The sequence below is a fragment of the Dipodomys spectabilis genome, unplaced genomic scaffold, assembly GCF_019054845.1.
Source record: "Dipodomys spectabilis isolate Male_0828 unplaced genomic scaffold, ASM1905484v1 ptg000178l, whole genome shotgun sequence".
NCBI lineage: Eukaryota > Metazoa > Chordata > Mammalia > Rodentia > Heteromyidae > Dipodomys > Dipodomys spectabilis.
The window spans coordinates 6,011,576-6,025,253 of NW_024870855.1; the positions used below are offsets into that span (position 1 = coordinate 6,011,576).

At 39.0% G+C, this 13,678-nt stretch overlaps 1 protein-coding gene across 2 annotated transcripts in view; it reads right to left on the bottom strand.

Moving 5' to 3' along the window:
- Positions 1-13,678, bottom strand: part of Sugct (succinyl-CoA:glutarate-CoA transferase) — a 604,197-nt gene that overhangs the window by 569,000 nt on the left and 21,519 nt on the right. For both annotated transcript variants that reach the window (XM_042695071.1, XM_042695070.1), the window contains exons 4-6: positions 11,018-11,103; positions 10,493-10,543; positions 8,874-8,994 (exon numbers count right to left, since the gene is read on the bottom strand). In XM_042695071.1, the coding sequence (XP_042551005.1) occupies positions 8,874-8,994; positions 10,493-10,543; positions 11,018-11,103 (258 nt within the window). The remainder of the gene's footprint in view (positions 1-8,873; positions 8,995-10,492; positions 10,544-11,017; positions 11,104-13,678) is intronic.

Below are 13,678 nucleotides of genomic sequence, written 5' to 3' on the forward strand. Positions count from 1 at the left end.
ACCTGAGCCATGCCTCCAACCCCATCTCTTGGCTGTTCTTGTCCCTTTGTTCTAACAAAGGTCCCTCATGAGGCCCTAATGAGATCCCTCATGAGACTCTAACCCAAGAGGAATCCTGAAGTCTGTCCATACAAGGACAAATATAAGAAATATACTATAAAGAAATTCACAGCCAGGCGCCGGTGGCTCACGCCTGAAATCCTAGTTACTCAGGAGGCTGAGATCTGAGAATCGCGGTTCAAAGCCAGCCCGGGCAGGAGAGACCATGAGACTCCTATCTCCAATAAGCCACCAGAAAACCGGAAGTGGCGCTGTAGCTCAAGTGGTAGAGCGCTCGCCTCAGCTGAAAAGCTGAGGGACAGCGCCCAGGCCCAGAGTTCAAGCCCCACGACCGACACACAAAAAAAGAAGTTCACATCACTTAAAATGACATTTTCCAAACTCCTTTAAATAACAGAAATTTTTATTAAAATACATTCAGGGCTGGGAAGGTGGCTTAGTGGTAGAGTGCTTGCCTTGCATGCATGAAGCCCTGGGTTCGATTCCTCAGTACCACATAAGCAGAAAAAAACGGAAGTGGCGTTGTGGCTCAAATGGTAAAGCGCTAGCCTTGAACTGAAGAGCCAAGGGACAGCACCCAGGCCCAGAGTTCAGGCCATGACCGACAAAAAAAAATAAAATAAAATACATTCACAATGTTCCCACCACAAACTTAGTCTAGCTCATAATACAGTAGATGTTTATCTATTATAAAACAGTATTATAGGGGCTGGGAAGGTGACTCAGCGGTAGAGTGCTTGCCTCCCATGCATGAGGCCCTGGGTTCGATTCCTCAGCATCACATAACAGAAAAGGCCGGAAGTGGCGCTGTGGCTCAAGTGGTAGAGCGCTAGCCTTGAGCTGAAGAGCTCAGAGGCAGTGGCCAGGCCTAGAGTTCAAGCCACAACTAACTAAAAAAAAAAAAACTATTATAAAGAGTAATGAAGTAAACAAAAAAATATATTTGTAAGTGTGATGGACAGAATTCTTACAGCTAAATTGTTAAATTGTTATAAGTGAAAGCATGGCTCAGAGGATACAAAGGAAGAAAGTACCATTTAAAATTAAATCATTAGGGGAAGTGCTGTTCTAGTTCTAAAATTACAAAGAGGCATGGAATGGCTGCTTTTATTTATTTTTTAAAAGCCTTCTAGTTGGGTGCCTATTGCTCACACCTATAATCCTAGCAAGCTACTTGCAAGACTGACACCTAAGTATCACCATTCCAAGCCAGCCCAGGCACACAAATCAAGAGCCTCTAATCTCCAATTAACTACCAAACAGCAAGAAATGGAGTTGTAGCTCAAGTGGTAAAAGGCCACTCTTGAGCAAAAAAGCTGAGCTTCTGAGTTCAAGCCTCAGTACCTGCACTAACAAAAAAAAAAAAAAAAACTTCTTAAAAAGATATAAAATGATATTAAGTGAAGTAAACCAGACCTAAAGAAACATAGGTCCGGGCTGGGAAGGTGGCTCAGTGGTAGAGCGCTTACCTTGCATGCATGAGGCCCTGGGTTCGATTCCTCAGCACCACATAAGCAGAAAAAAAAAGGCCGGAAGTGGCACTGTGGCTCAAGTGGTAGAGCACTGGCCTTGAGCTGAAGAGCTGAGGGACAGTGCCCAGGCCCAGAGTTCAAGCCCCACGACCGGACCCGAAAAAGAAAAAGAAACATAGGTCCCATGGTTTCCCTTTTCTGCAATAACTAGTATATGTCTGAGACAAGCAGATACATTAATGTTAGGCAAAACGAACCCCAAGATAAGGAATCAGTGGGGTTTTCCCTTGCTATTATTTCCAACATATTTATAAGGTGATTTTTTGTTGCTTTGTATGTCCCTCCCCCTGCTTCCACTATTTGATGGGGAAGGGAAAAATCAAATTGTTTAAATAGGGATACAGGTGGACCCATTGCAACAATGAAATGTACAAGATGCTATATCGAAAAACGAACTTTACAACTTTGGCAGGTTGTAGGGGGGAGTGTAAGTGTAGTCGTGGAGATGGGAGGGCAGGGATGGTAAGGGAAAAACAAAGGAAACAAAGGAGGAGGAAACAATGCTTGATAAGGCATGTACTCATTAGCTTGTTCAAGTAATTGCAATCCCTCTGTACGGTATTTTCACAATAAAAAAAACTTATTAATAATAAAAAAGATATAAATATATAGAGACATAGATTTAGATATGTCCCTTAAAACTCTGCCCAGTGGCTCACAGCATCATTGCTGTTCCCTCAGTGACTCCTAGAGAACGATAGCTTTCTAAACACTGCCCCCTAACGTGCGTGTGTGCCCAGCCTCCTCTGAGAGGATAAGGATACAAATTTTAAAAACAAATAACTCAGGTCCCTCCTCCTCTGAAATCAGACTAGCTTTCATAATTGACACAATTTCAACCACAGCACTGTCAGAATGCATTAAAGTAAATCTCACAGCCATTCTAACATTACTCTCATCAGTAAAAGGCCAACATGTAAAATTAAAATTTTTAATTTTAATTAAAATTAAAAATGCCAACCTTCTACAAAAGAGATGAGCTGTGCTTTATAACCACATAATGTCACAATTCATAAATCACTGTTGCTTTCAGAGAATCGGCTGAAATTTAGACTTCCTGATTAGCAAATTTGTTTATGACTCCCATCTTTGCACATGTGATTAACAGCAAATGAAAGAGGACGACAAAAATAATTCTCAAGTAGAGCAGTGTCCTATAATCACAAAATCCACGTCAGCACTTCACAATGATATGTCTGAGAATGGAAAGCTTTGAGCACTTAACATTAAATTGAAAAGCCTGAATTTAAATCTACCTGCTTTTAAACAGCTGTGTGATCTCAGGCCCCTTAGCCATTCTGGACCTGTTTCCTTATCAAGAAATAAAGAATAATGAGCCGGGCACCAGTGGTTCACACCTGTAAATCCTACTACGTAGGAGGCTGAGATCTGAGGATCACGGCTCAAAGCTACTGTGAGCAAAAAAAAGCCCTGAAACTCTTACCTCCAATAAACCACCAGAAAATGGGAAGTGGCACTGTGGCTTAAGCCTTGAACTGAAGAGCTGAGGGATAGTGCTCAGGCCCAAAGTTCAAGCCCCATAACTGACAAATAATAATAATAATAATAATAATGAGCTGTAACAGATGTGATTCTAAGGACTGTCAGGAAAGAGGGGACTATTGAAAGATGCCATTTCAAACATTCTATCCATCACCTCCTCCTTCTCCCACCCCTACCACTGAGAACCATACAATCATTGGCCAGTTAGCTAAAAACTGCTGAATCAGATAATCTTCCCCTAGTGCTCTTTTTTTTTTTCTTTTTCTTTTTCTTTTTTTTTTTTTTTTTTTTTGTAGGTCATGGACCTGAACTCTGGGATTGGATGCTGTCCTCAGTTCTTCAGCTCAAGGCTAGTGCTCTACCACTTGAGCCACAGTACCACTTCCGGCTTTTTCTGCTCATATGGTGCTAAGGAATCGAACCCACAGCTTCATGCATGCAAGGCAAGCATTCTACCACTAAGCCATTTTCCCAGCCCCCCTCCTCTAATGCTCTTTGATGCATTAAAATATAGAATGTGAGATCTACAAGAAAATAACAATTCTCTAATCGTAAGTGAATGTCCCGAAAACTTAGATCCGTATTACAGCTCATTTCATATGTGAACCTGTAGGGAATGTGACAATTCCCAAGTGGATGAATATTTTATTTGTCTGGATGATATGATAAATGCATTTTACTCTCCTGGAAATCTATACTCTTGGACATGGAACCTTCTAAATGCCTGTCAACCTCGTGGGTATAAAGTGAAATCTTATTTTGGCCTTTAATTTTTGTTTGTCCAAACACTACTGAGATTGAATAAGGACTATATCACCATCCATTTGTATTCGGCTGGGTCATGTAGTTTGCTTTGACCAAAAGAATATTAGCAGATGTGATTTTTTAGCACAGGATTGAAATGTGCTTGTCCCCTTCAGTGCCCACCTTTCTTCTTTTCTAAAAAGAGTATGCATTTGGTAGCTCTGACTCAAGAAAAATTAGATATATGCAAAGCAGAGCAGGCTCCCAGCCCACAACTGGGAACCAAACCTAACTTCTCTGAATCAGCTAATCTCAACTGATCACAGACATAGGAAAGAAAAATAATCTCTAATTTTATAAGGTTTTTCATTGTTAGTAATAGAATAATTTAGAAGATAATAAGTTACTGATCTCAAATTTCCACTGGATGCTGAGATTCTACCAAAAAAATCCCCTATCTCTGTCATACATAAATATTGGCATATAAGTGCTAAAATAAAACTGATTACAGACATAGAAAATAGCATATTTCAAAAATAATAATGTAAAGTTACAAAAAAAAAGTCAATTCAGGACAGAAGTTAGGGACTATTACAACTCTCCATGCTATCTGAAACAATAACCAGGCTAACACAGCGCTTATGGATTGCTTTATATGAAAATACTTCCACAAAGATAATTACACTGTGAAAGTGTTATAATCTCAATTAACCTGATGCACTCAAATTGGAATGCTTTTGTTATTTTATAAATAGTATTTTTAAAGAGTATCCATTTTGTAACTTTTCATAGTAAAACAAGATTTCCATTTATTGATTTTAAGATAAATTTACTGAAACACAGGAGGAAAACTTTTGTTTGTTTCCTTTGCGGGTATGCGTGTGTGTGTGTGTGTGTGTGTGTGTGTGTGTATGTGTGTGTGTGCATGTGTGCATGTGTGTGTGTGTGTGTGCACGTGTGCGCGCGTGCGCTGCTACCAGGCCTTCAACTCAGGATCCCTCTTTCTCACTTTGTTACTCATAGCTGATGTTCTACCACTGTAACCACACTTCCAGTTCAAACTTAGTTACTTTTAAATGTACTAGTTCCTCTCCCTGCATTAGATAAAGACTTAAGGTATAGTTACCTCTGGGGGGAAAAACTGATTATTTACTTCACGGTTCAAACTCAAAGTAAGAATCATTATAGATATGGTGCCATGGATAATCTGTAGAAAAAATAAATTAGGCCAACTATGCACTTCCAACTACCCTCTGGAAGTTTCTCTGGAAAATGTAAGTATGGTCTTGTCCTTATCAATGAAAAGAGGAATTTAGAGAAAATAATACTTATTTAAAACCCTTCAGTCAAGTTCTGATTGCTTATTCATTGATTCAAAACACTGCTGTTGAGCCCCTGACACTGACTCTATATCATAGACCCTGGGTATAACTGGGAATAGAGTAGGAGTTTCAGGAGATGAGGTAAGCAGACAATGTGGACAAGACTCCAAAACCAATCTTCAAGTATCATAAATGTTGGACAGAAATAAATACAGCTGTCATCTAAAGGTAAATGAGAGACAGAACAGTATCCCAAGAAATGGGAACATCATGTCAGCAGCTTTGCAGAGGGAGAGGGAGAGGGGAAGGGAAAAGGAAGAAGAGGAGAGTGAATTAAATTTAGAAGATTCAAGTAATTAAAGTTGATATGTTTTATTTTGGTTTTGTTTGTTTCTGTGTGTGTGTGTGTGTGTGTGTGTGTGTGTGTGTGTGTGTGCGCGAGCACGCGCGCGTGTGCCGCGCGTGCACACTGGTCCTGGAACTTGAACTCAGGGAATAGACACTGTCCCTGAGCTTCTTTGGCTCAAGGCTAGATCTCTACCACTTGAGCTACAGCACCATTTCCAGCCCTTTCTCAGTAGTTTATTGGAGATAAGAGTCTCACAGACCTTCCTACACAGGCTGGCTTCAAACCTCAACCCTCAGATCTCAGCCTCCTGAGTAGCTAGGACTACAGGCCTGAGCCACTGGCACGCAGCTCTGTCTTGTTTAAACTATCTACAAGTTTAAGCTAAAACTGTCTAGGAAAATTAACTTCTAGGAGGTTTTCCCACTTCATTGACAATTGCTTTTCAATTCTCCTTCTTGCTATGTCTAAACATCTAGTCTGCATTGAGCTCAGCCCCATGGACTCTATATCCAAAGTCTCTCTCAGAGGACCTCACTTAGGCTTCATATTTGCTTGCAGCTATCACATTTTCTTGATTCTTAGCTCCAAACCCTTCCACTGCTTCTCCACTTGAAATCTAGTAGCCATCTCAAGTAAGACATATCCAAAACCTGACTCGACATTTTATCCACAAAGTGTCCCTCCCCAGGATTCTCATGTCAGGAAATAGTAATCTCTTCTAACATCATCTTAACTCAACTCTTTCCTCTGAGGCTCATCTGCAATCCATCTGCAGATCCTATCTCTTTATCTGGAAAATACAGTAAGAACATTCTCGCCCTTCAATAACCTGCACCACCATTACTCTAACTCAAGCCCACCATCATCTCTAGCCTGGAATAGCTCAACAGCTCTGTAATTGTGCATGTACTTCCACCTTTATCCTCTACCATCCATTTGCAGCCCAGGGCTAGAGAGACCCTTTAAAAATCAGTCAGATCAGTGCTGGGAGTGTGGTTCAGATGGTAGAGCACATGCCCAGCAAGCACAAAGCCCTGAGTTCAAATCCCAGTGCTGCCAAATAATAGCAGTAGTAGTAGTGGTAATAGTAGTAATAGTAGTAGTAGTAGTAGTAGTAGTAGTAGTAGTAGTAGCAGTAATATAAAGTATCAGATTGTATCATTTACTTAAAACCCTCTGCAGTTTGCAATCTTACTTGAGTAAAGCCAAACTCCTTATGAGTAGCCCATGTACCTTTTATGGACTTCATAACCTTCAACTCCCTGGGTTTTTCCTTATCCTCCTTGCTCTCACAACTTCAGCCACACTAGCAGTGCTGGTCCCCAGTCTCACTCATCACATTCTTGCTTCAGGTCCTTTGTACTTACTGCTTATTGTCTAAAACCCCTTTGCCAATATCTATATGCTTCACTGCTTAACTTTGTTGAGTCTCTGCTCAAGTGTCACCTGCTCTATGAAACCTTCTCAATATCTAGTATGAAGTAGTAGCCTTCCTCACACTGCTTTATTTTCTTCTGCAGCTCTTCTGTGTCATATACATATCTCAGGGCTGGAAGCTCATACCTGTAATCTTAGTTACTCAGGAGGGTAATATCCAGAAGATCATTGGCCAAAGCCAAACCAGACAGAAAATCTCCCATAAACTAGTACAAAGTTGGGCTGGAAGCCTGGCTCAAATACTATAGTACCAGTTGTGAATAAGCTGACAAAACCAAAAAATCTGAGCAAGATTGAAGTTCTGAGTTCAAGCCCTGATATTGAAAGAGAAATAGATTAGATAGATAGATCTAGGTATATCTATCTAGATCTATATCTATCTATGAATAGAGATATCTATAGACATATATATATGAGAGAGAGAACGAGAGAGCGAGCAAGAGAGAGAGAGAGAGAGAGAGAGAGAGAGAGAGAGAATCTAGTGCCAATGGCTCACACCTGTAATACTATTCAGGAGGCTGAAAACTGAAATCTAGGTTTAAAGCCACCTTGAGCAGAAAAAAATCCCTGAAACTCTTATCTTCAATTAAGCAATGAAAAGCCAAAAGTGGAGACGTGGCTCAAGTGATAGGGTACAGACCCTGAGTGAAAAAGCTAAACCAGGGCACAAGGCCTTAGTTCAAGCCCCAGTATAGACATTATGAATGTATATGTGTGTATGTGTGTATATACACACATACATCCATATACATATATTTTTATGTGTACACATATCCACATATATCCTAGAATGTGAATCTGAGTGCACAGATGTATTTCATTCTTTCCTCTCACCAGAATCATAGAATACTATCTGGCACATCACAGGGGGTTTGGTAGATGAATTGATAAAAACTGAAAATATATCCAGGTGACAGTGTCTCACACCTGTAATCCTAGTTTCTCAGGAGGTTGAAATCTAAGGATTGTGGTTCAAAGCCAGCCTGGGCAGAAAGTCCATATGACTCTTATCTCTAATAAACTGCTGAGAGAAAGCTGGAAGTAGTGCTGTGGCTCCAGTGGTAGCGCACTAACCTTGAACAAAAGAAGCTTAAGGACAGTGCCCAGGCCCTGAGTTCAAGCCCCAAGACTGGCCAAAAAGAAAACCTGAAAACGTTATTAATTCTTTTGACCGTAAACAGAATTTCCTATTTTTCTTTTTTTTAATATAAGACTGAGACTTGAACTTGCTATCTGACACTTTATACTCATTGCCAAGCACCCTAAAACTTGAGCCATGCATCTAAGCCCTAGAATTTCCTATTTTAAGTTACTTAAATTACTCCATTACATCCCTAATTAACAGTTATTTTAAATAAAATATACAAAACTAAGTAGCACTATGACATTTCACACACACACACACACACACACACACTCACATACACACATATACACATATACATACATACATATACACACAAATGATCCTCTGACCCAAGCTGAACAATCAGTAGGCCTCATATCCCTCCTTCCTCTCCCTTGGCTTGGCTTGACACTCACTAAGATGTTTTAAATTTCCACAATGTCTTAAAGATAATATTTCACTTGTAATTCTCCTATGTTAGTAATAGTATTTTGTAACTACTTGTCCAATATCAATAACTCTTGGCAGATACTTCAGAGATAACTCTTGGTTAAAAAAAAAAAAACCTCTTCCAGATAATTCAAAGAAAAAACACAAGTAGCCAATAAATATATGACTCCTGTTTGTATAGGTTAATGTTTCCTAGAATAGTTATTATTTAGTAATCTAAAAAGCTTGGAAAGAAGCAGAGTGGAATCACTTGAAGAAGGCCAATACCAGCAAAAGGTTTCTTAAAGAGCAAGCAAAGGCAGACACTGGAAAAGCTTGGTACTGCTGAGTAGCGGACTTGAAAGAAATACCTGTGATAGAACAGTACACAATATGAGGAGCAATCTTGTCTACATCTTCATAGCCCAGGCCCATTGCGGACAGTTTTCCAGGAACATAGTTTTCCACAAATACATCACAAACAGCTGCAAGCTGAAAGAAGAAGATGAATCAGACTAGCTGGGAGGTATGGTTCACATCTGCTATCCGAGTTACTTAGGAGGCTAAGATCTGAGGATTGGGATTCAAAGCCAGCCTGGGCAGACAAATCCTAGACTGTCATCTCAAACTAACCAGCAAAAGCCAGAAATAGAGATTTGGATTAGGTGGCAGAATACCAGCTTGACCAAAAAAGCCAAGTGAGAACACAAGGCCCTGAGTCCAAGCCTCAGTACAAGCCCCCATGCTAAATAAAGTGTCAGACTTCTTAAGAGACTTTCAAACTTTAAACAACTTTTCACATACATGATAGAATTGTAATTTCAATATACATAATGAATTCTGACTTTATAAGAAGCCAGAAAAGTCACAGGAGATGAAATAAATTTAGTTAAACATAAAATTCCCAGTTAACTAAAGCCTTTATTATCATTAAAATAATAGCTATTAATTTGTTTTGTGAAAACATAGTATTCCTAGATTGTTCTCCCTCCAAGTCCAAGAAACGTTCAGGCTAAATTGTCCATACAAATGTAGTGCCACAAGAATGGGTAGAATAATTAGACAGTAAGTACATAAAACATAGGAAAAGCATCTTTGGAAACTAGTCAATAATTTAAGCTTGGGGTATGGATCAGTGGTAGAGAGCTTGCCTAGCACACACAAGGTCCTGGGTTCACTCTCTAGCACTGCAAATAAATAAATATGTTAGCCAATTAATTAAAATTTCATTGGCATTATCAAGAGATTTAGATGTATGCGCGCATACACTCACACACACACACACACACACACACACACAAACATAACAAAATAATACTGCAAACCGAAAGTGGGCAAAAATTTTCTTTCAAAGATCAGATAGTGGTGGGATGGGAAGGTAGCTCAGTGGTAGAGTGCTTGCCTTGAATGCATGAGGCTCTGGGTTCAACTCCTCAGCACCACATTAGCAGAAAAAGCCAGACATGGTGCTTGGCTCACATGGTAGAGTGCTAGCCTTGAGCTGAAGAGCTGAGGGACAGCACCTAGGCCCAGAGTTCAAGCCCCATAACGGACAAAAAACAAAAAAGATCAAATAATAAATATTTTAGGCTTTCTAAGCCACATACATTCTATGTCACATATTCTTCATGTGTGTATATGTGTGTGTGTATGGATGCACACATGGCAAATACTGGAGCTTGAACTTAGAGCCTCAATCTCTTGCTCATCTTTTTTACTTATCACTGGTGCTCTACCACTTATGCCACAGCTTCAGTCCAGCTTTTTGCTGGTTAACTAAAGATATAGAGACAAGGATTTTTCCATGCAGATGAGCTTTGAACACAGTATATTTACTTAAAAAGGTCAGCCTACATTGTTGGATGGAATTTATAACAAAAGTCCACAGACTGTCCTTAAAGGAAAGTCTTTTTAAAACACTTTTATTCTAATGTTCAGATCCTTAATTACAACCTCAGCAGTCAAATGCCTTCTGTAAAGAATACCTTACCTCTTTGATGATTTTCACCCCTTGTGGATCTTTGATATTAACAGCTATGCTCTAAAAATAAAAATAGACACATTAAAAATATTATTATAAATGCTTTACTAGTGGTAGCTCAGTAAGAGTGCCATTCATATGTTAGTCTCTCCCTTTAAAGCAAGCTTATCTTGCTCATGAGGAAATATTTAATCATTATTGATTTTATTTACAGCTAGGGTATATTAGCCTGATAAGGATTACAATGAATGTTTTTCAATGTTAATTCCAAGTGTTAGGCAATTTGCATTCTTTAAAAGGGTAACAATTGTAATTAATCAAATTATTTCCATTCCACAAAATAATTTCTATGATAATTCTCATGTTTTAAATTACTTAGTAGAGAAGGAAGATTGGGAGAAACCTTGACACTTGGCGAATGAATATTTGAAATACTAGTTACATATACAAAAACAATAATAAGCCACGATATCAAAAGTTTGGTTATTATGCAATAAAATTACATGAGTAAGGCAAAAAGAAAGACATCCTTACTTTTTTATTTCTATTAACACTGAGAAAATATGTACTTTCTGTGTCCACAAAAGGTGGCCCCCAAGTTCGTGTGTCATCACCAATTCCTAGGAATAAAAACATGTACTATTATGAATCTCTGAGACATCATGAGTACTTTTATCCATCAGGCTGCCTCACATCCACATTCGCATCCACAGGTACCTGCAAATCAGCTCAGCCCTGGGGATCCTCAGCTCACAGCAGCTGAAAGCTCCTTGGAACTGCCCAACTCTTTACTTTCTTTGCTAACCATTACATCCTTCCATATAGCTTTTCAACTAAGTTGCATCCTTGAAAGTCTAAATCCAAAAGGACAGCTACTTCTAGGAAGTCTTCAGATTTAGTAAGGGGTAAACGTCAGATGTTCTCATTACTATCCATTTTTAGGAAGCAAGTTGTTCAGCTCTTTCAGTGTTTCTTAGATACTATGGAGTCTGCAAAAAGTTTCTTGTTAAAGACAATTTAAATCAGAAAAATGATGTGAGTGTTTATGGTAAAGCAGTATCTGAGGCTAGGTATATAACAGTGATTAATAATTTTATAAAGTCTGTAACAACAACAAACCAGAAAAGTCTAAGTAGGTTACCCAATATAAAATGTTAACAATTTTAAACACTACTTGGGAATAAAATCTTAGTTATCTAGGTCTTACCTCAAAGTAAAAGTCTAACTGGCATAGTGGCTTACTCCTGCAATCCTAATTACTCAGGAAACAGATTGGGAGGATCAAGGTTCTAGTATTGCTCAAACAAAAACATCTGGTCTGGGAAGGTGGCTTAGTGGTAGAGTGCTTGCCTGGCATGCACGAAGCCCTGGGTTCAATTCCTCAGTACCACAAATGCAGAAAAAGCCAGAAGTGTTGCTATGGCTCAAATGGTAGAACTCTAGTCTTGAGCAAAAGCAGCTCAGGACAGTGCCCACGCCCTGGGTTCAAGCCCCAGGACTGGCAAAAAAAAAAAAAATTCTGAAGACTTCATCTCAAACAAAGCTAGGTATGGAGGCTCGTGCCTGTCATCTCAGTAAGGTAGGAAATGTACATAGAATGATTGTGGTTCAGGCCAGACCCAAGCAAAATAATCAAAGCAAAAAGGGTTGGGGAAGTAGCTCTAGTGGTAGAGTACTGGCTTAGAAGTACAAGGCCCTGGGTTCAAACTACCCAGTACAACCAAAAAAAAAAAAAAAAAAAGGCCAAAAGAATAAAACTGTTAAAAAAAATTGGATATTTTATTCCATAGATCTACCTGGAATAATGTTTAAATATACTGATATTTGATTCAGATGTAAAAATAGAATTTTTAAGTGGATTTTAGCACAGAACAAGTGGCAAAGGATATAGATAGGAGTCAGAAAATGATTCAATAATTAAATGTCATACTTAAGATTTTTCAAAGTTCTAAATAAATGTTACAGTTGGCTATCTAGGCAATTACAGCTAAAATAAATCTGTGTGCATTTAAATAGTACAATCTAATAGCCATTAGATTTCGTTCAAAATCAATCAAGGAAAAAATAGGTACTATCTTTATAATATAAAAGAGAGGCAAAAATAAACTCATTTATTTAAAAAAAAAAAAAAAAAAACAAATTCACAGGAGAAACAGTGCACAGAACAGGAGAAAAGGCTTGTTACCCTAACTGGAGGTAAACCAATAATGACACAAAGCATGAACTGCTAATTATCAAAAGGTCTGGGGAAAGAATGAACCACTAGTCCACAAAGGGAATTACCCAGTAAGAAGCCAGCCAGTGGCTTCACGGAAATGTGTGCGTGAATTGGCTCTTCAGACAGAGCTTGCAGAGAAATTACCAGAGAATCCAGCCACTCCTATTTTTTTTAAGTCATCATCCATTAAAAGGAGGAGAAAGGGGAGGGAAAGGAGATGCCAGGAGCCAACTAAAATTAGATCATTTCAGTGTTTGCATTCTTCTCTCAGGTAGAAACAATGTCAGAAGTCTACACTGGAAGCCTACAAAATGCCTCTCTCTCTTTCTCTCTTTTTCTCTTTCTCTCTCTCCTCTTCTTCCTTTCTTCCTCTCCCTCTCCCTCTCTCTTCTACTATCTCCTTTCTCTCCATACATATAGATACATATATGCATGTATATATACACATCTATATACATATACGTATACAATACATACACATATATAATATATATACACACATAAATGTATGTATGTATATTACACTTTACTCAAATTTTATGTAGCTTTAAACTGGATTAAAACAGCACTTGAATACATATAGTATACTTTAAAAGATGCTTTATATGCTCCACATGATATACATTAACTTGTAGAGCAAATAAAAGGACAAGAATGAGACCAGATGCAGCTGGAAGAACACAAACTTAAGTCCTGCCCCTGGTTTGTTTTTTGTCGGTCGTGGGGCTTGAACTCTAGGCCTGGGCACTGTCCCTCAGCTTTTCAGCTCAAGACTAGTGCTCTACTACTTGAGCCACAGCGCCACTTTCAGCCTTTTCTGCTTATGTGGTGCTGAGGAATCAAACCCAGCGCCTCATGCATGCAAGGCAAGCGCTCTACCATTGAGCCACCATCCCAGCCCCAGTCCCGCCCCTTATTCTTGGGATAAAACAAAGTTTTAGAGAGGCAGAAAGAGCAACACAAATACACATGACAGA